This window comes from Acomys minous (genome assembly GCF_964271855.1).
Source record: "Acomys minous genome assembly, chromosome: 9".
In the NCBI taxonomy this organism is placed as follows: domain Eukaryota; kingdom Metazoa; phylum Chordata; class Mammalia; order Rodentia; family Muridae; genus Acomys; species Acomys minous.
In genome coordinates this window covers 96,810,426-96,836,955 of record NC_140490.1, presented here as the reverse complement: position 1 = coordinate 96,836,955, position 26,530 = coordinate 96,810,426, and the positions used below count along the sequence as shown (strand labels likewise).

The 26,530-nt window shown below is 44.6% G+C and overlaps 1 protein-coding gene across 7 annotated transcripts in view; it reads right to left on the bottom strand.

Moving 5' to 3' along the window:
- The window catches only part of LOC311604446 (uncharacterized protein), a 97,336-nt gene that overhangs the window by 64,488 nt on the left and 6,318 nt on the right, over nucleotides 1-26,530 (bottom strand). For all 7 annotated transcript variants that reach the window (XR_014781495.1, XR_014781496.1, XR_014781497.1 and 4 more), the window contains exons 5-9: nucleotides 20,651-21,477; nucleotides 15,487-15,585; nucleotides 12,891-12,981; nucleotides 6,120-6,347; nucleotides 4,611-4,760 (exon numbers count right to left, since the gene is read on the bottom strand). Coding sequence is in view for 2 of the 7 variants with exons in the window: in XM_084794391.1 (XP_084650517.1) it covers nucleotides 4,611-4,760; nucleotides 6,120-6,347; nucleotides 12,891-12,981; nucleotides 15,487-15,585; nucleotides 20,651-21,477 (1,395 nt within the window). In the remaining 5 variants the exon portion in view is untranslated. The remainder of the gene's footprint in view (nucleotides 1-4,610; nucleotides 4,761-6,119; nucleotides 6,348-12,890; nucleotides 12,982-15,486; nucleotides 15,586-20,650; nucleotides 21,478-26,530) is intronic.

Below are 26,530 nucleotides of genomic sequence, written 5' to 3'. Positions count from 1 at the left end.
ATACCCAACAAAGAATTACCAGCCAATTTCTCTCACGAACATAGATGCAAAAATTCTCAATAAAGTCCTTGCAAACTGAACCCAAGAACGCATCGAAAAGATCATCCACTGTATTCAAGTAGGCTTCATATAGTAGATGCAGGGATGGTTCAACATACAAAAATCAATTAATGTAGCCGGGCGTGGTTGCGCACGCCTTTAATCCCAGCACTCGGGAGGCAGAGGCAGGCGGATCGCTGTGAGTTCAAGGCCAGCCTGGTCTACAAAGTGAGTCCAGCACAGCCAAGGCTACACAGAGAAACTCTGCCTCGGAAAACCAAAACCAAAACAAAACCAAAACAAAAATCAATTAATGCAATCCATCATCTAAACAAACTGAAAGATTAAAAAAAAAAACCTACCTGATCATCTCATTAGATGCAGAAAAAGGCTTTGTCAAAATCCGGCTCCTCTTTATGATAAGCCTGCTAGGGATACTAGGGACACAATGGACATAGGTGCTGGCTAGTTTTATGTCAACTTGACACAAGGTAGAGTTACTGGAGAGGAAGGAGCCTTAGCTGAGAAAAAGCCTCACTAAGATCAGGCTATAGGCAAGCCTGTAGGGCATTTTCTTAAGTAGTGATTTATGGGGGAAGGTCTAGCCCATTGTGGGCGGTGCCATCCCTGAGCTGGTGGTCCTGGGTTTTATAAGAAAGCAAGCTACAATGAGCAAGCTAGTAAAAAGCAGCCCTTCATGGCCTCTGCACCAGCTTCTGTTTCCAGGTTCCTGTATGGTTTGAGTTACTGTCCTGACTTCCTTTGATGATAAACAGTAATGTGGAAGCATAAGCCAATGAACCCTTTCTTCCCCCAAGCTGCTTGAATCATGATGTTTCATCACAGCAATAGTAATTCTAAGACTACACGCCTCAACATAACAAACAGAGTTCACAGCAAACCCGTACCCAACATCAACATCTATGGAGAGAAACTCAAAGCAATCCCACTAAAATCAGGACCAAGACAAGGCTATCCACTCTCTCCATACCTATTTAATACAGTATTTGAAGTCTTAGCTAAAGCAATAAAACAAACAAAAGAGGTCAAGAGGATACAAGTAGGAAGGGAAGACGTCAAGGTATCTTTATATGCAGCTGATATGGTAGTATACATACGTAACCCTAAAAATCCCACCAGGAAACTCCTACATCTGTTAAACTCTTTCTGAAGAGTATCAGGATACAAAAATTAATGCACAAAAAGCAGTAGCCTTCCTGCAAACAAAAGACAAAGTGACTGAGAAAGAAGTCAGGGCAACAGTGCTTGTCAAATATCCTCAGAAAACATAAAATGTCTTGGGGTAACTCTAAGCAAGCAAGTGAAAATTTTGTGTAATAAAAAGTTTAAGACACCAAAAAGAAAAAGAAAAAAAGAAAAAAAAGAAACTGAAGGAGATAATCAGAAGACGGCAAGATGTCCCACATTCATGGATCAGTAGGATTAACAGTATAAATGGCCACCCTACCAAAAGCAGTCTACAGATTCAGCGCAATTCCCATCAAAATTCCAACACAATTCTTCACAAACTTTGAGGACAATTCTCAACTTCATATGAAAAAAAGAAAAACCCTCAGGAAAGCTAAAACAATCCTGAGTAATAAAAGAACTGCTGTAGGCATCACCATCCCCAACCTCAATTTGTCCTACAGAGCTATAGTAGTAAAAACAGCATAATATTGACATAAAAATAGACACATTGATCAATGGAATCAAATAGAAGACTGTGAATTAAATCCATTCACCTGTACACACCTGGTTCTTGATAGAGAAGCCATAAATACACACTGCATAAAAACAAGAATCTTCAACAGATGATGCTGGTCAAACTGGATGTTGGTATTCAGAAGAATCCAAATAAATCCACAATTATCACCCTACATAAAACTCACTTCTAAATGAACCAAAGACATCAATGTAAGGCCAGATACACTGACTTTTGAATGCTTTGGCACAGAAGACAACTTCCTGAACACACCTAAGACACTAAATCAACAGCTTCCGTAAGGCAAAGGACACTGTCACTTACAAAGAGTCAGGCTACAGAATGGGACATGATTTTTTTTTAACAGCTTCACATCTGAGTAGCTGATGGAGGGCTAATTTCTAAAATACATAAAGAACCCAATGAACTGGACATTAAGAAAACAAATAACATTTGGGAGGCAGAGGCAGATGGATCGCTGTGAGTTCGAGGCCAGGCTGGTCTACAAAGCGAGTCCAGGACAGCCAAAGCTACAGAGAGAAACCCTGTCTCGAAAAACCAAAAAGAAGAAGAATAATTAGAAGAAGAAGAAGAAGAAGAAGAAGAAGAAGAAGAAGAAGAAGAAGAAGAAGAAGAAAGAAAGAAAGAAAGAAAGAAAGAAAATAAATAAATAGCCCAATCAAAAAAATAAGTTACAGGTCTAAACACAGAATTTTCAAGAGATGAAACACAGATGGCTGAGAAACACTTAAATAAATGTCCTTAGCCATGAGGAAAATGCAAATCTGCTACCTTGAGATTTCATCCTACACTAGTCAGAATGGCCAAGGTCAATGAAACAAATGACAGCTCATGCTGGTGATGGTGTAGAGTAAGGGGAGCATTCATCCACTGCTGGTGGGAGTACAAACGTGTACAGCACCATGGGAAGCAGTGTGGTGGTCCCTCAGGAAGATGGGAATAGATCGACCTCAAGACACAGCTACACCACTTCTGGCCATATACCCAAAGGATTCTCCATCCTTCTACAGAGACACCTGCTCTACCATGTACACTGCTGCTCTATGCATAACAGCATGAAACTGAACACTGACTAGATGTCCATCAATGGATGGATGAATGGATACAGAAAACAGTGGTGTGTTTACACAACGGATTATTACTCAACTGTTTAAAATAAAATCATGAAATTCATATATAAATGGATAGATTTGGGAAAAATCATCCTGAGGGAAGTAATCCAGATCCCATAAGACAAAAATATGGTATGTGTTTACTTATATGTGGATGTCACCTGTTAAGTCTTCCATAAGCAAGCTAACAGGTATATAGCTACAGAGGGACAATTTACAGTATGAGGACTGGGGGAGGATTGGATCACTCTAGAAGGTAAAATAGGATAGATAGTTATGGCTGGATATGGAGATGGGGGGACTAGAATGGGGAGATCAAATAGGAAGGGGATGGAAAGATGAGGTGGGGGAGGGAATATAGGGGAGGGACAGGTAAAACTAAAAGCCATTTAAGAGTTTGTATGAAAACCTAATACAATAGAAGCTTCCTAAAATATATACTCATATGAAGGTGATGTAAATGGAATTGTCAAATAACAAGGGAGACAGAGCCCCAACTGGGCATCTCTTATCACCAGAGGAAGCTTCCAGTTCCAAGAATAGGTTAAATCTAATCGAGTTCTTGGCCAAAGGGGCCCTGTGGGGATACCCAAACAACCCAGGTATTGCTAGGGCTATTGGCTGCTCTCCACAAACTGATGGCAAAGCTCTATTGCTGATGACATCACCTAAAGAACTCATTGAACGTGGAGAAGTCAAGCTGGTGCTTAGCAAGATCCCTCACACCTACTGGGTGGGGAGGTTGGGGGAGAAGAACCATAATTAAAATATATTGTCTGAAAAAATTATATTTTAATAGAATAAAATAAAACTTGGGGGAGAATCTAGAAAAGAAGTGGTGCTGGGTACTGTGGTGCTTGAGTTTAATCCTAGCACCCAGGAGGCACAGGCAGGAGGATCTCTGTTCTAGGCTAGCCTGGACTACACAGTGAATTCCAGGATAGTCAGAGCTATGTAGAAAGATCCTTTCTCCAAGAGGAAGAAAGGAGAGGGGGAGAGAGGGGGGGGAAAGAAGGAGGAGGAAGAAGAGGAAGAGGAGGGGAGGAGGAGGAGGAGGAGGAAGAGGAGGAGGAGGAGGAAGAGGAGGAGGAAGAGGAGGAGGAGGAGGAAGAGGAGGAGGAAGAGGAAGAGGAGGAGGAGGAGGAGGAAGAAGAAGAAGAAGAAGAAGAAGAAGAAGAAGAAGAAGCAGCAGCAGCAAAGAAGCAAATCCTTCACTTGGCTCAAACTAAAAACTTTTAGAGACAGAACAGAGAACCAGACTCCAAGATGGCCGATGACAAAGGCAGAGGACAGAGCCCAGAAAGGGACCCCTAGGGACACTAGAGAGCTTGAGAGAGATGTGAGACTTTCTGCAGTGGTAGGATGGATCCCTGCTTCCTGTTTCCTGCTTCTTAGGGGTCAAGGAAGACCAGATGATATAGGACTCACTCAAACACAGTCTCCAGCCTGTGCCATCCCGAAAGCTTGTGCTCCCGAGAGCTGCAGCGCCCCCACATGGATGGCGCTACAACCTGAGACTGAGGCCCACGTAAATTTGCAAGCCTATATGGGAAGAAGCTTTGAACATATATGCCCATAGATACATATTTATTCTATACTGGAGTATTTCATCCCCCCTAACTTCTTTTCCAAATTGATAGGCAACTTAAAAGATGGCGTTGTTAGCATCAGCTAGCGCTTCTCCCACAACCTTGCTTACCCACAGAGTCTAGCTTACCTGCAACCTGACATACCTATGAGGAAAAGAAATGCTACCACATCCAAAGGGTGTAAAGGTCCCCAGGACAACTGGATCCGGCCAGTCACTGAATATATTGGTGTACAGGCCACCCCAAGGAACGTCAGAGAAACTCTGGCAGACAGCCAAGCGGCCAGAAGGATAGATGGAAAAACAGGTTAAGGAACTGACATTGGTCAAACAAGAATGTTGATAATTGTCCTTCTCACACACATTCTAATTGTTTAAATTTTATTTGTTAATTTTCTGAGGCAAAGGTTTAGCTATAGAGCCCAAGCTATCCTCAAACCCACAAGCCTCTTGCCTCCCAAATGCCAGGATTATTATAGGCACACGTCACCATACCTCACTCTGCTACTTTTAAAAACCAGCTATTACAGAATAAGACAGTGTGTGTGTGTTGGGGGGAGGGGGGTCTAAATAGGGTGACTCTTTCCCATGGTCACAGGACATGTTGGTGGCAGGTAGACCGACATACAGGCTTCCTGACTTCCTGATGTATGTTCTCCATTCTCCCCACAGGTTCACCTCCCTGGGCTCTCATAATTTAGCTTCACGTTCCTTTAAACCAGTGGTTCTCAACCTTCCTAGTGCTGCAAGCCTTTAAGGCACTTCCCCGTGCAGCGGTGACCCTCAACCATAAATTTATTCTGGTTGCTACTTCATAACTGTAGTTTCGCCACTGTTGCGAATGGTAATGTAAAAATCTGATGTGCAGAGAGTTGTCTGATGTACGACCCCTAGGAAAGGGGTCATTTGACCCACAGGTTGAGAAGCAGAACCACCGTTGGAAACTAATCTGTGGACTCTAATAACAGAGAAGTCCAATCAGGCTGGTCTTGGTAACGGCAGTGTCTCTGGACACCAAAGTGGCCGGGTACTACTAGCTAGTACCACCCGGTGATGATGATGACTCAGCAAAGAACAAGGAGGTCAGGAATCACCATCAGCATCCATGGACAGATGCAGGCTAAGTAGGGCTGAGGATTAACACTAGGTCTATGAATCATTGTACAAAACTGGTCCATCCTAACCTCTACAAGATGGGCTGTGATGGACTCTTGAATTTTTTTTTTTCATTTGGGGTTCGTAGGAATTGACACCCCCCTACACACACATCCCTCTTCTTTCGAAGCCACATTCTCTATTTACCAAGTCTCTATGTGGTCCCTTCTCCGTAAAGAAAAATGAAGCACGCAGAATGTATCTTCTCAGAATCACACGAGCCCTCGGGTGCTCAACAAAAATATCAGAGGTTCTCTGAACAAAGCTGAAGGCTTAAGAATTGGGGGCTCGCTTCCATTCTGTTCTGGGGCTCTTTTTCCTGACTCAGTGGGACAGGATGTGAATGCTTGGGGGAAAGGAATTGAGGAAACATGGGCCTCTTCCCTCCAGTGTTTCCTGGACTAGTTTTTCCGCTGGGTGGAAACCCGGGCTGTCAGCACTAATGACTAAGGCCTGCCTCCTTCCCCCTCCTTTCCTCTGGGGAATCCCGTGAGGATATTAGGTCAGAGACGAGCCATCTATGAGGGCGTAATGGAACTTCTTCATCTCTGGGTTGGCCTCTCCCATAGCTGGCATCTGAGCTTTCCCCTGCAGCAGTTCCATCCAGAAAAGCTGCGGTTCCTGGGGGCGCTCTGCCGTCTCCTCTTCTACTTCCGGGTCGTTGTAGTGGCGCAGGATCAATTGTCTGTTGAATCCTTCTCTTCTTTGCTTAGCTTCCTCTGTTTTTCTGTGCAAAAGAAAAGATCATGAGACATGGCTGTCTCCTATCTTCTTGGTCTTGTCTGGCTAATGACTCAGAGGGCTCTGTAGCCTCGTCCTGAGCGGTTAAGGGAATTGATTACATTAAATCAGAAGTCAGCCCAGGGCTTAGCCAAGCCTTCATTGGAAGTAGATTCAGCCCAGAAACCTTCAACTGGGTGTTTTATTTTGTTTTGTTTTTCTTTTCTTTTCTTTTTGACGCAGGGTTTCTCTGTGTGGGCCTGGCTGTCATGGAACTCTCTTTGTAGACCAGGCTGGCCTCGAACTCACAGAGATCAACCTGCCTCTGCCTCCCAAGTACTGGGATTAAAGGCGTGCACTACCACCGCCTGGGCAAGAGTGCTTTCTCTTTCCTAAACATGCATTAAGTCTCTCTGTGGGTGAGCATTGTGCCAGAGGTTGTGAGAAAAGGAACAACCACATAACCCCTGACCTCACAGGAGCAGAAGGAAGCACAGGATGAGAATTAAGCTTGAGTTCTAACCGTTCCATGTGGCACTGAACATATGAGGCAAAATACTAACACACACACACACACACACACACACACACACACACACACACACACCCGCCAAAGCCTTACATTCTTGACCTGTAAAATGGGGCTAAAAGGATCTCACAGAGATGTGAGGCATACACACACACACACACACACACACACACACACACACACACACACACCCCAGCCCAGTGTTTGGCTTGTACTCCATAAACACTGGCTGCATTCATTGCAGTTTAGTAGGGGGCATGAACGTGTTATTGATTATGTGCTGGCAAAGGAAGAGGGAGGTGGACAGAAAACCAGCTAGTTTCTAAGTTTCAACCTAAGCCGGGAAGGCAGGCCCTTAGAACACTGAGTCAGTGTTGTGCAAGAATTCACTAGGGACCATCTAACAGGCAAAAACGAACACTCTTATAAGAAAAGTACTCACTGTCACCATTATAAAGACAGTGCAGGAGTTACACGGCTATGTGAAAAGCCAGGGCGCAAGGCCACACATTCAAGAGCCACCAAATCAGCCGATGAGAGCAAGCCTTCTCACCCAGCCCAGCTTTCTGCATGCAACCCATGTAAACACGCTGATGCATGAAGACCCACATATATGTGCATGCCCAAGCATGCCGAGTAAAGTATTCAGCAACACATCATCAAGAAGAGAAGCCAGGAGGCAGGCTTTTGAGGACAAGGTCACGCACTAGAGGGAGATCTCCATGGCTACCTAGCTCCTAGCTGCATGGCCTGGCCTCTGCTCCATGGACTCGGTGACCACAAGTGCCTGGTTGTGGTCCTCAGATATTTAGAACGAAGGGGCGGAATTGAGCAGGTTCCAGTACTTGAGACGGATGAGAAGCAGCAGGGCTCTGGCTAGAAGTGGAGGGCCCCACAGAGATTTAGCATGTTAAAGCAAGGAGAGAGAGAGGCGGAAAACAATGGGAAAATGTCTAAAACTGCACAAGGCAAGTCCCTTGAGACAGGCGCGTCGGATGACAAAGCCTGGTGTTTTCGTGTTGTGATTGATGCACTTGAAATGTCCTAAAATGGGGCGGGCAGATGTCAGCAAGGCTCTTGGGGAGTGTTTGGGAGAATTGGACTCTGTGAGTGTGAGTCAGGGGTGGAGTGTGTCCAGCGTGTGTGAACGCACACATATTAATTGTGCTGTGAGAGTGTTGGGAGTGTGAAAAGAGCCATACTTAAAGGGCAAGTGTGAAAAGGAGGAGGAGGAGGAGGAAGAGGAGGAGGCGGCGACTGTAGGGACGGCTCGGTGACTAAGAGCACTGGCCGCTCTTCCAGCGGACCCAGGTTTGATTCCCAGCACCCAGGTAGCTGCTAGCAACCGTCTGTAACCCCAGTTCCGGGGTGCATAACTCTCTCCTGGTCTCTGCAGGCACTGCATGCGTGTGGCAGCTGCAGGCAAAACACCCATGCACATAAAATAAAAAAATAAATAAATAAAGGTTAAACATGTGTTTAAAGGACTGAGAAGATAATGCAGGTGATTAACAAAAGGAGGGGCTGGCTAATAGCCATTGCCCCTGTTAAGGAAATGAGAGCCAGTATGGTGAGTGAGGGGCAAATGCTGGATTATAGCCATCTGTGTCTGTCTGTCTGTCTCTGTCTGTCTGTCTGTCTGTCTGTCTGTCTGTCTCTGTCTGTCTCTCTGCCTCTGTCTCTCTATCTCTTTCTGTCGCTGTCTCTCTATCTCTCTGTCTCTCTGTTTCTCTGTCTCTGTCTATCTCTCTATCTCTCTGTGTCACTGTCTGTCTCTCTGTCTCTCTGTTCCTCTGTCTCTGTCTGTCTCTGTGTGTCTCTCTCACTTTCTTTTTTGTATTTCCTCTTGCTTCCCTCTTCCGGCTTCTCCTCTCCTTTCATTCCTGTCTTCTCACAACTAAGAATCAAATAAGTTGTCAAAAATTGGACAAGTGGCATCAGGGAGGCATAGGGCTCTGCCCCTTGAAGTACAGCCCCTTCCCACAGCATTGGAGAGGAAGCTGGCCTCCGAGTCTGCGATGGTGTACATCGCCCTATGACTTCCCAGAGTCCCATGAACAACGGCCGAGGAGACAAACCATGGAGGAAATGAAGAAAACAAACAAACAACAGCAAACAGAAATGAGTGGGTAGAAGAATTTTTGAACAGTGTGACTGAGGCAAGGCGCTTACAGATTGCCTTGTTGGAGCACGTGCAGACCACCTCGTTTTATAAGCACAGGGGCCTGCCTGGTGGAATGGCAGGTCATCAACACTTATTTAGAAAGCCACTCAGAATCCTGAACCTAGTTCCCATTTCCTGAGCCCTGGCACTTTCATTTGTTGCCTAGACAAGCTTCTACATCTCTTTGACTTTCTGCCAATGGGCCTTGTGGATTGTTCTAAAGGAAAGCGAGGCACGCCTGTACAGCATGAACCTCTTTAGTCACCTGGGGAGGAATGATTTCCCTCCTTGCCAACAGGGCCAAAAATTAAGGCACAAAAGCCCTTGTGCAAAAATGTACAAGGTGGAACTTTTGTGTTCTATAAATGCCATGTTAGTGAAATACTGAGTGGGTGGTGGCATTTGGCAAAGTTCCCCACTAGCTTTTGAAAGCGCTGCTTTCTCTTCTAACACCCTTAACAGGCTCATAGACACAGCTTCTTTCTGAGTGAAGACCAACGGGCCCAAAGACGATGTTTCTCTTGCTTTTTTTTTTTTTCCTCAAGACATTGACAGTGATCTTGATCATCTCTAGGTTGAGGGACAGAGGCCAGCCCCTGGCTTCTCCTGCAGGTGACAAGTACCTGTAAGTTCACATGAAATCAGCCCAGGAGTCTATTACCAAGCTAAAGCCAGGATAGGGTGGTGGGCAGTCACTGAATGCAAGAACAGAAGTGTGCATTGAGGATGTGAAACACACCTTACAGATGAGGAGAGAATCAAAGTACAGCAAAGAAACTGCTCCGGGGAGCCAGCTCCATCAGGAAGGGGCTGGGGAGCTGACTTCATCAGTAAAGGACCAGAGTAAAGGCTAAAGATAGATAGACTCTCTCTCTCTCTCTCTCTCTCTCTCTCTCTCTCTCTCTCTCTCTCTCTCACACACACACACACACACACACACACACACAATTAGGTGCATAGCACCTAAGGAATGACTCTATAGGTGGGTGTCTGGCCTCCTACACTTGCACGCCCTGCACACATATATAGACCTACACACAGATACACATAATTTTTGTGTGTGGTTTATATCTACACACATGCGTGTGAATGTCTATACACATGTGAGTATGAACGTGTGAGGACCAGGGTTTGATAGCACATGTCTTCTTCAGTTATTCCCCCCATCTTTTCTTTGAGTCAGACCCTCTCATTGGACCTGTCTGTTTTGGCAAGGCGGGAGGTATAGCAATCTACCTGTCTCCGTTTCTTACCACAAGGTGTACATGGTACTGTGTTGCTTAGCAACGTGATCTCAGTGCTTTCCACAGCTCGGTGGTGTGGACCCTTTGAGGACCCTAATTTTACAGGAGGGAAATGAGGTTTTGAGAAGTGTAGTGCGTCCGGCTCCATGACTAACAGATGGGAGCAGGAGAGTCACGCAAACGGTTCTATCATGGTGACATCTGAAGTCCTGGTCACAGGGCTAAGAAATGGTCAAATTAGGGTTAAATGCCAGTCAGGGGCACCCAGCCTAGTATTTCACATCACCATCCTCCAAAGGAAAATATGAGATGGGCTGGGGAGATGGCTCAGATGTTCAGAGCACTGGCCTGCTCATCCAGAGGTCCTGAGTTCAATTCCCAGCAACCACATGGTGGCTCACAACCATCTACAATGAGATCTGATGCCCTCTTCTGGCCGGCAGGTGTACATGCAGGCAGAATACTGTATACATAATAATAAATAAATGAATCTTTTTTTTTTAAAGAAAATTTTGAAAAACAAAAACAACTAGAAAAGCAAAGCTTCCTCTACTACAGCCCAGTAGAAACAAAGAAAGAGTTAAATGTCCTTAATTATCTAAGAGAACTAACATTTGCCTATTAACTTAGCCAGGTTAAATAATCATGATTTTATTTAGTTCGAAGACTAATGGGAGGTGGAGCTTCTCTTACATTCTTGTGAAGGGTTAGGATTTTTCTGGAAAGCAAACGGCAATCCATCTCTAGAACCTTAAAGATGTATCTTGTTAACAAATTCTGCATCTAGCATTCTCAATTCAAGAAGAACATCCCCCTACACACACACACACACACACACACACACACACACACACACACACACACACACGTTCTGCATGGTTGTAGAAATGTAAACCCTCATGATCCACCCATGCTTCGGAACCCAAGCAGCCTTCAACATTCTGCGTCTGAAGAACTTAAAAGCATGGGGGAAATCCTCATGGTCAAAGAAAGAGAGAAAAATAAAGGAAGACCAATGTGATATTTAAAAGATGTTTTTAGGGCTAGAGAAATGGCATTGGGTGTTCTTTCAAAGGTCCGAGTCCCTGCACCGACATAGCAGTTTACATCTGTCTGTGAGTCAAGTCCTGAGGGATCCAATGCCCTCTTTTTGTCTGCAGGATCCTGCACACATGTGGGGAATGCAAGCTCACACAACCACACGTGCATAAAATATAAAAGATGGTTTTATATTTTTAAAACATATTTTATGTTTTTGTTGTGTTTGTTCGGTTGGCTTTGGTTTTTTGAGAGACAGCTGTCTCTGTGTCACAGCACTGGCTGTCCCGAAACTCTCTCTGTATACCAGGCTGGCCTAGAACTCAAAGATTTCTTGCCTTTGTTCCCCAAGTCCTAGGATTAAAGGCATGCACCACCACTGCTTGGCTATGTTTTATGTATTATAAGCATACATAAAATACATGTTATATATTTACTGCATATTTGTGGAGATCTCTGTGCATGCATGTCTGGGGAAAAGGTCTGAGGAAACATGCCAAAATGTAAAAACATTATTATCTTAGTAGAAAGATTATATGTTTTTAATTTGTCTTTTACTTTCAATTTAAAATTAAACTAAACTAAACACTGAGCATGTATTACATCTGCAATTTACCCCCAATGTCATTCTCAGAGACCAGGCAAGGAACACACACAAAAACACTGGGAGTGGTCAGCCAGAGTGCCAGGTCTTATGGCAGGCTCTGCCTATTTGAAGCGTAAGACTGTGAACAGTTAGCCACACTTTAGGGCAGTGGTTCTCAATCTTCCTAGTGCCTACAACTCTTTAATACAGTCCCTCGTGTTGTGGTAACCCTGACCATAAAGATATTTTTGTTGCTATTTCATAACTGGAATTTTATGTGTAGTGTAATAATCTGTGTTTTTTTAATGATCTTAGGTGATCCTGGTCATTCAATGTCAAAACAGGTTGTGACCCAAAGGTTGAGAACCTCTGCTTTAGGGTATGTTAACTTACCCTCTTAATAGGGTATATTAGCCTCATCATTAAGAGAGAGACACCTACCATCATCCCAGCCTCCAGATGGTTAGATTTGCCCTCTATTGTTTGTTAATGTCCTGAAATGTTCAGGATCCTATTGTAGATGACAAGTTCCATTAACACCAATTTTACTTAAAAAATAAAAACAAAAACAAAACTATAAAACAATGCCCTCGGCTGCCTTTTAGTTCCTTGACTTCCTCTTTTCCCTTCTCCACATTTTGACACACGATCCTGTGTTAGTCACGTGGCAGAACTGGTAGACCGACCACCTCACTATGAATTTCCCCACACATTACCAGGAAGAGGAGAGGAAACAAAGGAGAGGAGGGGAGAGGAAAAGAGGAGGGAAGAGGAGGGGAGGGGAGGGGAGGGCAAGGAATAAGAGGCAGGGAGGGCAGGGGAGGAGAGAAGAGGAGAGAGTGTTAATACATGTTTTCATATTATAGACATGACAGGCAGTGTGATTTTGTGACCTGTCTAGAGCGCCACAGGCCCTGACCTATTCTTGCTACCACGTTCTATGCCTTATACAAGTACATCCTACTGTAAGGATGGAGGGAGCTCCCTACATTTGAGCTGTGGCTACTTGCAGTCTCTTCACAGCTGCACTGAGGTTTGCCTTCCATTTCAGAATTTCCCATTTCGAGCAAGGGATCCAACCTTTAAAAAGACAACACACATATTAAGCACAAAGGAGGTCGTTCAAAACATGTGCCCCACCAGTGCTGGCTGGGCAAACCCTGTCCCAAGTCTACCGAAGCCTATTTGGAAAAGCCGCCACATCTCTCATTTGCGGTAAACTGCGTATAACTGTCCCCTCGAGATGACCCGTCCTCGGAGGGTTTGCACGGAAATGGGATGAACGCTTCACCCTGGAACCATTCAATCCCTAGGATGTCATCTGAGGCTTTTTCCTGAATCCCAACATTCCAGGCAGAGACCAGGGTCTTCATTACCCCTGCCCTGAGACTGGGGACACAGTGCTATCTGCCTGGGGACACAGTGCTATCTGCCAGAAAGAACGTTTGCAGCAGTTATCAACAGATGGGCTCTACTGAACTTGGGTAAATAAACTCAGCATCCTTGTGTTTTTTTTCTCTCCTGTGTAAAACGAGAGAGACTCGAGCAAGATGGTTTCTTATGGCCGCTCTCAATTGTAATATTCTTGTCTTGTGAAAGTTCTATCCTTGTAGGAGAGAGAGAGAGAGAGAGAGACAGAGACAGAGACACAGAGACAGAGACACAAAGAGAGACAGAGAGACAGAGAGGCAGAGAGGCAGCAGACCCATGGGCAGCTTTGGGGAATTTAGAAGAGGAGCCTGCCGCTTCCTTATGCCATCCCACCAAGTCTAGCCCACTCACTAATCCATCGAATATAGAAGAAAACTGGAAGAATGAATAAGTGATAGGGAGAAAGGAAAACATGACTCCTCCCACGTAAGCGCCATTGTCGCCACCTGGAATGTTTGCCTTCCGCAAAGGGAAGCCATGCAGGTCCCTGGAAGGGCATGCATGTTCCATCACCAGGCCTTTGCCTACAATACCTGCTCTTCATTTTAGCTATGGCTCTAATGGAAACTGGCAGGGCAATGTGGCAACGTGGCCCCTTTGTTTTCCCCCACCTCCCTGTCCCATCGTAAACAGACCCTCTCTCGCGAGACTACGGAACGTCTTCACTCCCACTGAATACCGCTCTAGGGGAGCCAGCAACTAGAGATCTCTCGCCATCTCTGAGCTACTAAGCCAGGCTGAGCAATACGTTCACTCTGTTGTCCAGACTATCACGATTGGGTGGTCTGATTTGAGCCCCGTACAGGGGATTGACCTGTGACATTGAGAGAAACAAACCCTTCTTCCTAAGCAAGGAACGTGTGAATCTAAGGGCAGCGGGGAGTGGTTTCCCCAGTTGGTCGGTGGGTGGGGACTAGACTGGAATATGGCAGGACAGAGGCAGTGAGAGCAGAGTTCCTGCCATGCTGAGCCCTGCGCTTGCCTTGGGCTCTGCTCCCTATAAACGCTTTGCTTCCTGTAATGACCCACAGCTCTTGAACAACGAACTACTGTTTGAGCTAGATTGAGTTAAATGGCTGTTTACCAGCAAGAGTCCAAATCCAACCACAGTTACCCTCGGGCTCTTCTTCACCGGATCAGAAGAACCAGCTTTGCCGTAAGGAGGAAGACGGAACAGGCTGCACCCTGGTTTCTTTGAGAGTAGACTCTGGCCCTGCCAATTCCATTCCCCAGACCTGGGAAAAAGTCCTGCCCTTCAATGACCAAGCCCTGGGTCCCTCTCACAGAGCACAGAGTGAGCTGTCATTTGATTGTCTATGAAGCACTTCCTGTCACTGGGGCATGGTTCCTGCATACCTATATGTTGAACTTTTGGGGTTCTTACATGCCCTTTCCATCTTGTTGTTTGTCTACCTACTGTGCTTGAATGCACCCGTTTCCTCAACACCTGGCCCACCCTGCCTGTGGCGGAGGCGGTCCTAAATTCTGATTTCCTGAACACATATTGTTAGATAAAGAGGCAAGCGTGGAGACCCAAGTGGCTGTTAAGCACTTCTCCGAGTCAAGAATCTCTGATAAGTTCTCAAGGTTGTTAAGTTTAAGATAAAGGGCGTCATAAAAAGCCCTGTCACCTGACTTCCTGTGCATTCTGTGACAGCACAGCCAATGGCTATATCACACCTGCGCACCAACGTTCCCTTTTCTAAAGTTAATATATCATCCATTTTGTAAGTTTATTCAAGAGTTCATGCATTTTTTCAGATTCTGATTCTGCAACCATACCCTTTCCTTGGGGAGTCTCCTTCATAACAGCGGAAGAGTTTGGGGGGGGATGGGACAAGCTTGCCTTTGGGCCCATAGCCTTTATTCTTGGTTCTGGCTATAACAGAAGGGTCCAAAGACTCTCTTCCAAGAATAGAAGCATCACTGCCACAAAACCTGACTTCCTGGTGGTTTCTAGGGTAGAAAAGTCAGAGGTGGCTACATCGAAAAGTTTGCCTTGGGAGCGGTGACCTTCAGGGTCTCACTCTGATGGAGGCCACTATAAGAGGATAGCTGGGGGTGGGGGTGGGGGACCATTCCCGGGCTTGGGGAACAAGTGAGCCCACTCCAATTGCACATCAGAGCTGACCCTGGTTGAATAAGGGGTCTTACCATTCTCAAAACAGATCTTGGGTGTTAGTGAGAAGTGACTGGCACTAGGTATATTGCTCTTCTTGGTGAGCTGGGATCCCTGGGTCTGACTGAGTAAAGCTAGAAGGGAGAAAAATGGAGAGCTGTTAGGAGGATGTGAGGGGAAGGAGAAGATAGAGGATGCTGCTCTAGAAGAACCTCAACAGAAAACCAAGCGACCGGTATTTACCATTCTTACCCAGGATTTCAATAAACACCAATAATAGCCAGGCATAGTGAGACATGCCTCCCCCCTCCCCCCCAGACAGGGCTTCTCTGTGTTATCTTGGCTGTCCTGGACTCTGTAGACCAGGCTGGCCTTGAACTCACAGTGATCCGCATGCCTCTGCCTCCTGAGTGCTGGGATTAAAGGCATGTGCCGCCACCGCCCCGCTGAGACACACCTTTAATCTCAGCATTTGAGACGCTGGTGTAGGCAGATCTCTGGAAGTTCAAGGCCAGCCTGGTCTACATAGTGAGGCCCTGTCTCGAAAGTCCAATAAAATAAGCCTTGCTGTTAATCAAAAAAAAAAAAAAATGTTTTCATCACTTGCTCTTTAAATGAACCAGCTTTTAAACCTGGAGATGCCTCTGCATAGTTTCTAGATTCGTTGTGAGACTGTGAGATTATGCTTGGCTTCTTCTGGAGTCTTGATAGCTCTAAAGGCTGTTAGGTGGCCTTGAAGATCTAGTCCATGTGAACCGCTGCTCGCACCCTCATTCTCCGGATACTCAGGGCTGTCACAGTCACTATTGTCAAAGCAAAACTGACTGGGGAAGGGCTGGGCGGGTATCTTGATGATGGGCAAGCCTCTGGGGAGCCCCTGTGGTGGGGGCAGGGTCTTCTAAGAATCAACTGCTAATACAGAGCGAAACATAAATCAGAAATATAATTAGGTGAACTGCTTGAGAGAACAAGAAGGGAGGGATGGGGAGGAGGCTGAGGAGGCTGAGAAGGCCTCTCTCATTCAGTGACATGAGTGTGACTTCCAGAGAAGAAAAGGAGGAGGAGAGAGAGTTGCTTGGGGCATCTGATAGTGCAGTGCAGCCTAAGGGTGTTACACAAAGCCACGGCGAGTCTTTAAGAGAGAGAGCGCAGGTCATGAGTGTCTCATGTCCCCCAGGGATGAGCAATGAGGAATTTCGGAGTCTTCGGGGGTCATCAAACAATTACATTTCCAGTAGCAGAAACGTGGACAGGGACCTTTTTATGACACCTGCCTTCTTTAAAGCCCTTCTTAACTGTCCTTGAGTTTTCTACACACTTTTCAATGGAAAATGAATTGGACATAGACACAAATATTAACAAAAACATGTTTTTCATGTACCATAAAAGAGGAAAGAGAAGAGGAAATCTATTAATGGAAAATACTGCTAAGAATTAAAAAAAAAAATCTGAATGTGGTGGCACAGGCCTTTAATCCCAGCACTGAGGAGGCAGAGGCAGATGGATTGCTTCAAGTTGGAGGCCAGCTTGGTCTACAAAATGAGTTCCAGGACAGCCAAGGCAACACAGAGAAACCCTGTCTCAAAAAAAAGCAAACCAAACAACAACAATTGCAGCAACCAAAACACTAACAAAACAGTACCTGTTAAATTAACAGGCTCCTGATGATAAAATGTCCCTGTGTCCCTCCATTTGTCCTCATTGATAGGGTGCTATCAAATAATAGTTTCCTGGAGCTGGTGAGATGGCTCAGAGGTTAAGAGCACTGTCTGCTCTTTCAGAGGTCCTGAGTTCAATTCCCGGCAACCACATGGTGGCTCACAACCATCTATATTGAAATCTGATGCCCTCTTCTGGCCTGCAGGTGTACATGCAGGCAGAGTACTATAAATAAATCTTTAAAAATAAATTTTTTTAAAAAGAATAATAGTTTCCTACAGATTGGAATATACTGCAGGAAACTCCTTAAGCAAGGCAGTAAACAACTCAAAATAGCTTCAGGACTCCTTGAAACCAAGCAGATTCTCTAGACCCCTTCCTGCCAGAGTATGGGTGCGGGGGAGGGGGGAGTCAAGAGTCCCTCTCAGACTGAGCTGCCAAGAAGATTTTAGGACCAGATCAACTACCTCGAAGAAGCAGCAGGCAGCTGAGCTGCCTGAAGAGATTTAGACCAGAGTCACTTGGAAAGGACACTCTCCAGGCTGTTGAGTTGACTGCAGGCTGTGCTGCATGCTCCAGTTCCTGGCTTCATGAGCTGTCACCCATGGTGGGGTAGCCTTCGGTGATGCGGCTGCCTTTGAGTCATTTCTGCTCCTGTAAGTGAGCCCCTCACCCATATTCCTGTAAGTAACCCCAATAAAATTCCTGGTTCGCCAAGTTGGGCTTTGGTGGTGTCTGTACTATGGTCTGTTTCGGGTTTCCTATCTGGGGTGAGTAGATGTGTGTGTTGTGTCTCCCTAGGAAAAGGTTTGTCAACGCAGAAGGTACAAAAGCCAGGTCTGCTGCCACCACAGAAATCTTTAAATTTGGTAAGACCCAGCTCCCTCAGAAGGTTTGTACCCTGTTTCTCCTTTTTCTTGCTCCCTTTTGATCCGTGAATAAAAGGAGGGGAAAGGATCAGAACACACTGAGGACTCAGGTCAAACCGCAACAGTCAGGAAGCAGCTGATAAAAAAAAACGTTGCCATCATTCTCAGACCATACTACGTGCTGCGAGATGCCCCAGAGCCCGGGTCAACACCACGGGGATTTCCAACTCTTTGCTAAGAATCTGATGTTTTTGCTATTGTTTTTCTTGTATAAACTATGAATCTTACCCTGGCGTGATGGCACACACCTTTGATCCCAGCACTCAGGGAGGCAGAGGCAGGCGGATCTTCATGAGTTTGAGGCCAGCCTGGTCTACAGAGCAAGTCAATCAGGTCAACCCAGGTCAATCAGAGCTATATAGTGAGACCCTGTCTCAATCAACACACACACACACACACACACACACACACACACACACACACGCACACTCATTACCTCCTAGAACACCACTGTACAGCAAGCACTTTCTGTGCTATTGGAAAGGCTTTGAACATCCACTGCACGATAAGCTGCCACTGGCCAGCATGACTCCTGAGCACTTGAAATGCTGGCTAGCGAGACTGAAAAACTGAAACTTCTACTTGACCTAATGTTTTTATGAGTTCAAATTTAGATAATCACACATAGCTGCTGTGTGGTCTTAGAAGTTAAGTGTGGGAGAATGGGATTCCTTTGCAAGTTAAAAAAAAAAATTTTTTTTTGAGACAGGAGCCCACTTTGTATCTCAGGTTGGCCTCGAACTCATGATAGTCTCATTGTGCCTTAGCCTCCCAAGTGCTGAGATGACAGATATGAACCATCCCACCTGGCTCCCTAGCAATTTCAATGGTGACATATACCATCCCTAAATTTTGTCTTATAAATGAATGTCTGATTCCCAACTAAGAACTCTAACCTCCAAAAGTAGGCATCTAATAATAGCAGACAACTTCTGGTGTTAACATGTTGGGAACTTAATCTTCCAGAAATCACTCTGGGGATTTGGGGGCAAGGTATTTAATCTCTCTGAACCTACTTACCGCTCATAAAGATGGACAGAGTAACTTCATCTAATAAACCATATAATTTAGTAGAATTAAATACCCTAACGCATGCAGAAATGGTACCTTCTATGATAAAAGCTATCTTAACATCACCAACCACCATCATCATCAGCATCATTGCCATTACTACCAGCATTAGCATCATAACATTGTCATCACCATCATCAGTATCATCATCAGTATCATCATCATCATCAATATCCTCATCATCAACATCATCAACATCATCAATATCAGCAGCAGCAGCAACAACCTGTCACATCCACATTTCCTCTTGTTCTTCCAGTTTAAACAAGAAAAGTTTGAAAAACACTGACCGCCTCCCCCCCCAAAAAAATCATTTGAAAATCCAAGAAGATATTTTTAAAAGCAGAGTTTCTGAGCTGTTTGCAATCATTCATAGCCAGCTGTCGGTCAGTGTTCATTGATGGGGCCATCTGCTGCTTGTTTGCAGTAGAGCCGTAGACACAGATGAAAATCTTCACCATCACAAACCTGTCTATGCTCTCAGTTCAGGAGACTAGTAAAATGCCGTACAATTTGCTGCTCTAGCAAATATAATGAATAGGTTTGGGTGAGGTCAGGGGGTTAATGTAAACAAAAACACGATGATCTGCATGTATGAAAATGTCATAATGAGACCCATTATTTTGTGATCCAACTGAAAAAAAAATACTGCTACAAAAATAAAAACGAGATAACTTGGAAAAGAAATTAAACTTCAGGAAAGAAAATTATACGTCAAGGCTGGACGTGGTGACACACGCCTTTAATCTCAGCACTCGGGGGCTGGGGTGGGGTGGGGTGGGGGGCGGGCAGAGGCAGGTGGGTCTCTGTGAGTTTGAGGCCAGCCAGGTCTACAAAGTGAGCCCAGGACAGCCAAGGCTACACAGTGAGGCCCTGTCTTGAAAAGGAGGAAGAAGAGAAAATTAAGCAATCATTACGCAGTAGGTCCTATGTGTCTCTGTTGCTGTAAGAGAGAACCTCAAATCTATCCCAGGAGAAGCCTAACAGGGGTTTTAACTTGCTTCTTTCTCCTGACAAGCATTAATTAGTCAATAGAATGGCTCTAACAAACCAGACTGTACTAATCCAATGCATTGTCATTATCTTTTTATATATATATAGTTTACTAATTTATTCATATTACATCTCAATGGTTATCCCATCCCTTGTATCCTCCCTCTCTCCCATTTTCCCCTTACTCCCCTCCCCTATGACTGTGACTGAGGGGGACTTCCTCCCCCTGTATAAGCTCATAGGGTATCAAGTCTCTTCTTGGTAGCCTGCTGTCCTTCCTCTGAGTGCCACCAGGCCTCCCTATTCAGGGGACATGGTCAAATATGGGGCACCAGAGTTCGTGTGAAAGTCAGACCCCACTCTCCACTCAACTGTGAAGAATGTCCTGTCCATTGGGTAGATCTGGGTAGGGGTTCCAAGTTTACTGCATGTATTGTCCTTGGCTGGTGCCATAGTTTGAGCAGGGCCTTGTCACTATCTTATTTACATACTGTCTTGTTCATTTATCCCCAAATATTCATAAACACAGCCAGTAACTTCAACTTACCAGATTTTTCTGGAGATTTTTTTGGTACCACCTGAGAAAATTTTCTCACTCTGACCCACTGATGTCCCTCTTGAGGCAGTTCCTTTGCATCTGGCTTGATTTGGTATTTCTTGTCGTTGATGATGGTCATGGAGCTGGACCCCCTGCCCAAGGCCCTGTCTTGTGCCACCATGTTTGGCGATACGCTCGCGTTAGAATCTTCAATCAGATCTTGCCAACCGCAAGTAATGAGACTGATGAGGCCCACAGGGAAAGTCATACCCTTGCTAGCATACTTCTTCAGTGTCTTCTCAAGTTCGTAGAGTATTTCAGAAGCCATGAGTTTGTACTCTTCAAAGAAGATCTCATGCAAGTATGTTTTGGAGAATGTAGAATCAGGAAACTCTTGAGGGTCGGAGATGAGGGTCATGGGGGACTTGTTTTCTTCCGCAGGTTCTGAGAAGATGATCCTACTGGGCTTGTCTTCTTTGGCAGGTTCTGAAATGATGGTCCTGTGGGGCTTGTGTTCTTTGGTAGGTTCCGAGATGAGAGTCGTGTGAGGCTTGTCTCCTTCCGCAGGTTCCCAGATGAGGGTCGTGCGGGGCTTGTCCCCTTCCGCAGGTTCCGAGATGAGGGTCGTGCGGGGCTTGTCTCCTTCCGCAGGTTCCGAGATGAGGGTCGTGCGGGGCTTGTCCCCTTCTTCAGGTTCCGAGATGAGCGTCGTGCAGGGCCTGTCTCCTTCCGCCGGTTTCGAGATGAGGGTCGTGCGGGGCTTGTCTCCTTCCTCAGGTAAAATTACGTTGTTCTCTTGGGCTTTCTTTGGCTCTGTTGATTGTTCGATTTCGTGACTGTAAACAACATGTACTAGCATTAGAGAGCTCCTACGTAGTCTTACCTGCTAACTTGGCATCTGGAAAGCCATCTTAAAAATGTGTACACCTTTTATAGGATGGCTTACTAAAACTTTGTTGTTATCAGAAAAAGAGTGGTAGGAGGATGCTTTATAGGAAATGAAACTTAGTAGCCAATGCTATAACCACACAGTGATCTAGCCTGTTACCCCACTGTATTATAAGTATACATAATTGGCCAGCATGGCGTCCTTTAATCCCAAGCACTCTCAAGGCAGAGGCAGGAGGATCTCTATGAGTTCCAGGCCAGCCTGGCCCACAAAAGTGAGTCTAGGACAGCCAAGACTACATAAAGAAACCCTGTCTTGAAAAACCAAAAAATAAAAAAATTAAAAAGTCTGCATAATTATATATGTAAAATCACCTCAATATATGATATGCCTGTGTAGTTATATATAAATATAAGGCATATTTGATAATAAAAATACTAAGCAAGAATCCATCAAGTAGTTAACTGGAAGATTATGGAGTTACTTAAACTTTCCTTCTTTAAACCAAGCGTGATGGTGCATGCCTTTATTAGAACTTGCCTCAAAATAATAATAATAATAATAATAATAATAATAATAATAATAATAATAATAATAATAGTTTTTCTTCTTTTATACCTCTCAAACTATTTTTGTTTTGTATTGTATTATTTATTTGTTTGTTATTGCGAGACAGGCTCTCACTGTGTAGATCTGTCTGTACTAGAACTCACTGTGTAGACCATCAGACCGGTCTCAAACTCACAGAAACCTGCCTGCCTCTGCCTCCATGTGCTGGGATTAAAGGTATGCACCACTACACCCAGTTAATACTTCTCAAACTTTCTTACACACACATGGCTGAAAAAATGTTTTGTTTATACATTTGTTTGATTTTAGGACACATCGGAGACCACTTTTTTCCAAAAAGTATTAGCTGAATTTTATTTGGCATGGGGGTTCCAGAGTGTTCAAATCAGGACATCAGGTATACTTGGCCAGTGCTATATCACTGACCCACACTTCCAGCTCCTCAGTTTCTCAGTAGATTTCAGATATGTTCTCTTATTCCTCAGCCTGTCCTATACACTTCAATTATATATTAGTATGTTATATTAAATTTCTAAACCGTGCAACAGATAACAAGCCCATAAGCAGGCTAGCTATTTCAGACATTAGATTTTTTTTTTTTTAGTGACTGTTCATGGAATTTCAAAAAAGCCAAAGTATACCATGTTTTAAAATTACAAATGAAATGGTCTTCCCTTTATTTTTATTTATTTATTTATTTATTTATTTTGGTTTTTTCGAGACAAGGTCTCTCTGTGTAGCCTTGACTGTCCTGGACTCACTTTGTAGACCAGGCTGGCCTTGAACTCACAGCGATCTGCCTGCCTCTGCCTCCTGAGTGCTGGGATTAAAGGCGTGCGCCACCGCGCCCGGCCTTCTTCCCTTTATTTTTGTTTTTTATTATTCTTATATATTTTTTTAATTTGTTTTATGTATATGGGTGTTTTGCTCGCATGTATATCTGTGCATCACACACATGCCTGTAGCCCACAGAGGCCAGAAGAGAATGCTAGATCCCGTGGGTCTGGAGTTAGAGATAGTTGTGAGTCACCATGTAGGTTGGCTCTTAACCACTGAACCCTCTCTCTCTCTTTCTCTCTCTGTCTCTGTCTTTGTCTCTCTCTTTCTCTCTGATGGGGTTTTACTATGTATCCCTAGCTAACCCAGAACACATGACGAAGACCAGGCTGGCCTGGAATTCAGAGCTTTGCTTGCCTCTGCCTCCTGTGTGCTGGAATTAGAGGTATATGCCATCTCACCCGGTTTATTATTATTACTTGTGAGGGCCCATATCTGTGGGGTGTGTGTGTGTGTGTGTGTGTGTGTGTGTGTGTGTGTGTGTGTGTGTGTTATGTGTGAGTGTGTAGGTCAGAGGACAACTATATGGAATTGGTTCTCTTCCCACACTTGTGTGGGTTCTTAGGATCAAACGCAGGTCTCCAGGCTTGTGCAGCGAACACCTTTACCCCCTGAGCCCTCTCACTCCCTGGCACTTGTTCTGGTTTCTGAGGTTGTGTTGTGTAGCCCGGGTTGGCTTGGAACTCACTGTGTAGCCCAGGCTGACCTCAACCTTCCCCTGCCTCTGCTTTCCAAGTGTTAGGTTTACAGCCAGACTCCGCCATGCCCCGTGGGGTCTTCCGCTTTTGGTTAGAGCACCTAGGTATTTCAAAGCCACGTTGCCATAGCGGACAACTGGAGGAGCTGAACAAACTATCTTTTTTTAGAATTTTTACTTGACATGTAGAAGTTGTGAACGTTTGTGTGGCACTCTAATATAAGCAGACAAAGCATAGCGGTTAGATAGGGACAGCTGACGTATCGGCTCCTTGCTTGTTGACCATTTCTTCGTATTGGGAATACTCAAAATCTCGGGAAGGGTGGGCACAATAGTGGTGGGGGTGGGTAGGGACAGAGAGAGTGATTAGTGGAGACAGGTGTGCAGCGCAGTTGCCTGGGAGGGACAACTCCCAATGCCCTACAGCATAGTAGAACAGTTACACTGGAACAGTCCACTTAATATTTTTTAGAAGTTTTAAAAGATATTTATTTTTTTTTTAAGTGTGTGTGTGTGTGTGTGTGTGTGTGTGTGTGTGTGTGTGTGTGGGCGCGCGCGCGCGCACATATAGAGTCCCCGAGGCCAGAGGCATCAGATCTCCCTGGAACTGGAGTTGGTCGGTGTGAGCTGCCAGATGTGGATGGATCCTGGGAACGGAACCCAGGGGCTAGATGGTTCAGGGGTTAAGTAGGACCCTGGTTCTCTTCTGAGGCAGCTGAAGCCACCTGTAACTCCAGTTCCAAGGGTTCTGCAGTCAGGGGCTGCGCCTTCAGCCTGTGGCCAAATGCTGAGCAGAAGCCTTGCTTCTGCCTGAATTCACAGTGCCGCAGAGCTGTGGCTTTTGAGCTGTCGACCCCTGCTGGGAGGATCCTCTGTCCTGCATAATCTATTCTTTGAGTTGCTAATCTTTGTGTTGTTAAAGAAACGAGGAAGTTCTGATTGAAGAGCTATTCCTGCTGAAGGCATTTCTTTCAGCCTGCCCAAGGGGCCGGGAGGGATGGAGTCTTGCTGTGTAAACCGCACTTCCTTGAAATAAAGTGAGCCTTGCCTGGCGGTGGTGGCGCGCGCCTTTAATCCCAGCACTTGGGAGGCAGAGGCAGGCGGATTGCTGTGAGTTCGAGGCCAGCCTGGTCTATAAAGCGAGCCCAGGATAGCCACGGCTACGTAGAGAAACCCTATCTCAAAAAAAGGAAAATTATCTAGAATAAATCTAGACTAGCATTTTCTTTTCTTTCTTTCTTTTTTTTTTTTTTTTTGGTTTTTCGAGACAAGGTTTCTCTGTGTAGCCTTGGCTGTCCTGGACTAACTTTGTAGACCAGGTTGCTTCAAACTCACAGCGATCTGCCTGCCTCTGCCTCCCAAGTGTTGGGATTAAAGATGTGTGCCACCACCGCCCGGCTTAGACTAGCATTTTCAAGTACAGTTCTAAGACAGAATGAAGGTGGATCCAAGGTGCTGTTCTCAAGCGGCTGGCAACTGGTAGAACTGGGTTTAGATCTATCAGTAGAAACTAACTTTAGGATACACTTCACATTACTTGTAAAATAAAATTTCAAATATAATATTGGATCTGAATTTAAAAAACAGATTCACAAGGCATCAAGAGAAAATGAACAAGAACCAGAATAATCAGCAATTTAAAAAACAAAACTACAGGAAGATATGGATTCTAAATCAATTATTTGTTCAAGGAAATTTTTAAAAAATAGTATTTTTGTAAGGAACTAGAAACTGCACACACATGCACACACAGAAACCATAAAGCTTAAAAATATAATAATAACTGATATTATTAATAACTAAAATTAGTAGCTCTGTGGACAGGTTTGACAGCTATCCCATATACATAAAGAGAATATTAGTTGGATGAAAGATATATCAGAAGACAGTTTCTATAATGAGAAACAGAAAAGTAAAACTGACCAAAAATGAGGCTATAAACTATCTGTTACCACCATCAAAATCCAGTTAATTTCAAAATACACTAGGATGAGTTAGGTGATGATGGCACATGCCTTTAGCCTACCACTTTGTAGGCAGAGGCAGGTGGATCTCTGAGTTAGAAGCCAGGCTGGTATACAGAGTAAGGACAGCCAGTGCTACACAGAGAAACCCTGTCTCAAAGAACCAAACAAACAAACAAAAAAGAAAACAAAAAACCAACCCTAATATATATTATATTTAATAAAATTAATATATTATATTAAACATACACATACATGGGTATATATATACATATACATATATACACAGGTTAAATGGAGGAAGATGTTTTTAGTGAATTAAATTCATGTCTTATTTCTCATTCCATATATATATACACAGATAACTCTAAAAACACCCACACGATGTGATACTTATATGTAAGTAAAAGTATATAATAAAAGAAAACTTCTAAGAGGTCCTGAATTTGATTTTAAAGGCAAATGGTGGACAATGGAAAATTAGCCCATTAAGGGCAGGCTGTAGGTCAAGCCAACAGAAGAAACTTGGCTTCACATCCCTGGAAGCAACTTGACTTACCTCCCATCACAGCTGACCAGGAAGCCACTTCATCCATTTACATATTCTTCCTGCACTGCCCACCCAGTTTCTAGTCCTTTGGATGTCCTCCTGTCCCAGAGCTGGTCCTTCTGTCATCTTGCCTCACCGCTCATTGATTGACAGTGTGTGTTCAATGCATGCAGTTTATGGTTTCTTTCCTCTGCTTTTTCTCTACCATTTTCAAACTCAATTTATTTTGGTGGATCACTTCTCAAGATGTAAAAATCTCATTCTTTCTCCCAGTATCCATCATAGAAGCATTCCTAGGTCTGGGTCTAGTGGACTCCTTTTCAACCTGCTCCATGTTGTTGCAGAAACTTCTAGAACCTTGCCTTCCCCATCTCCTCCTCCA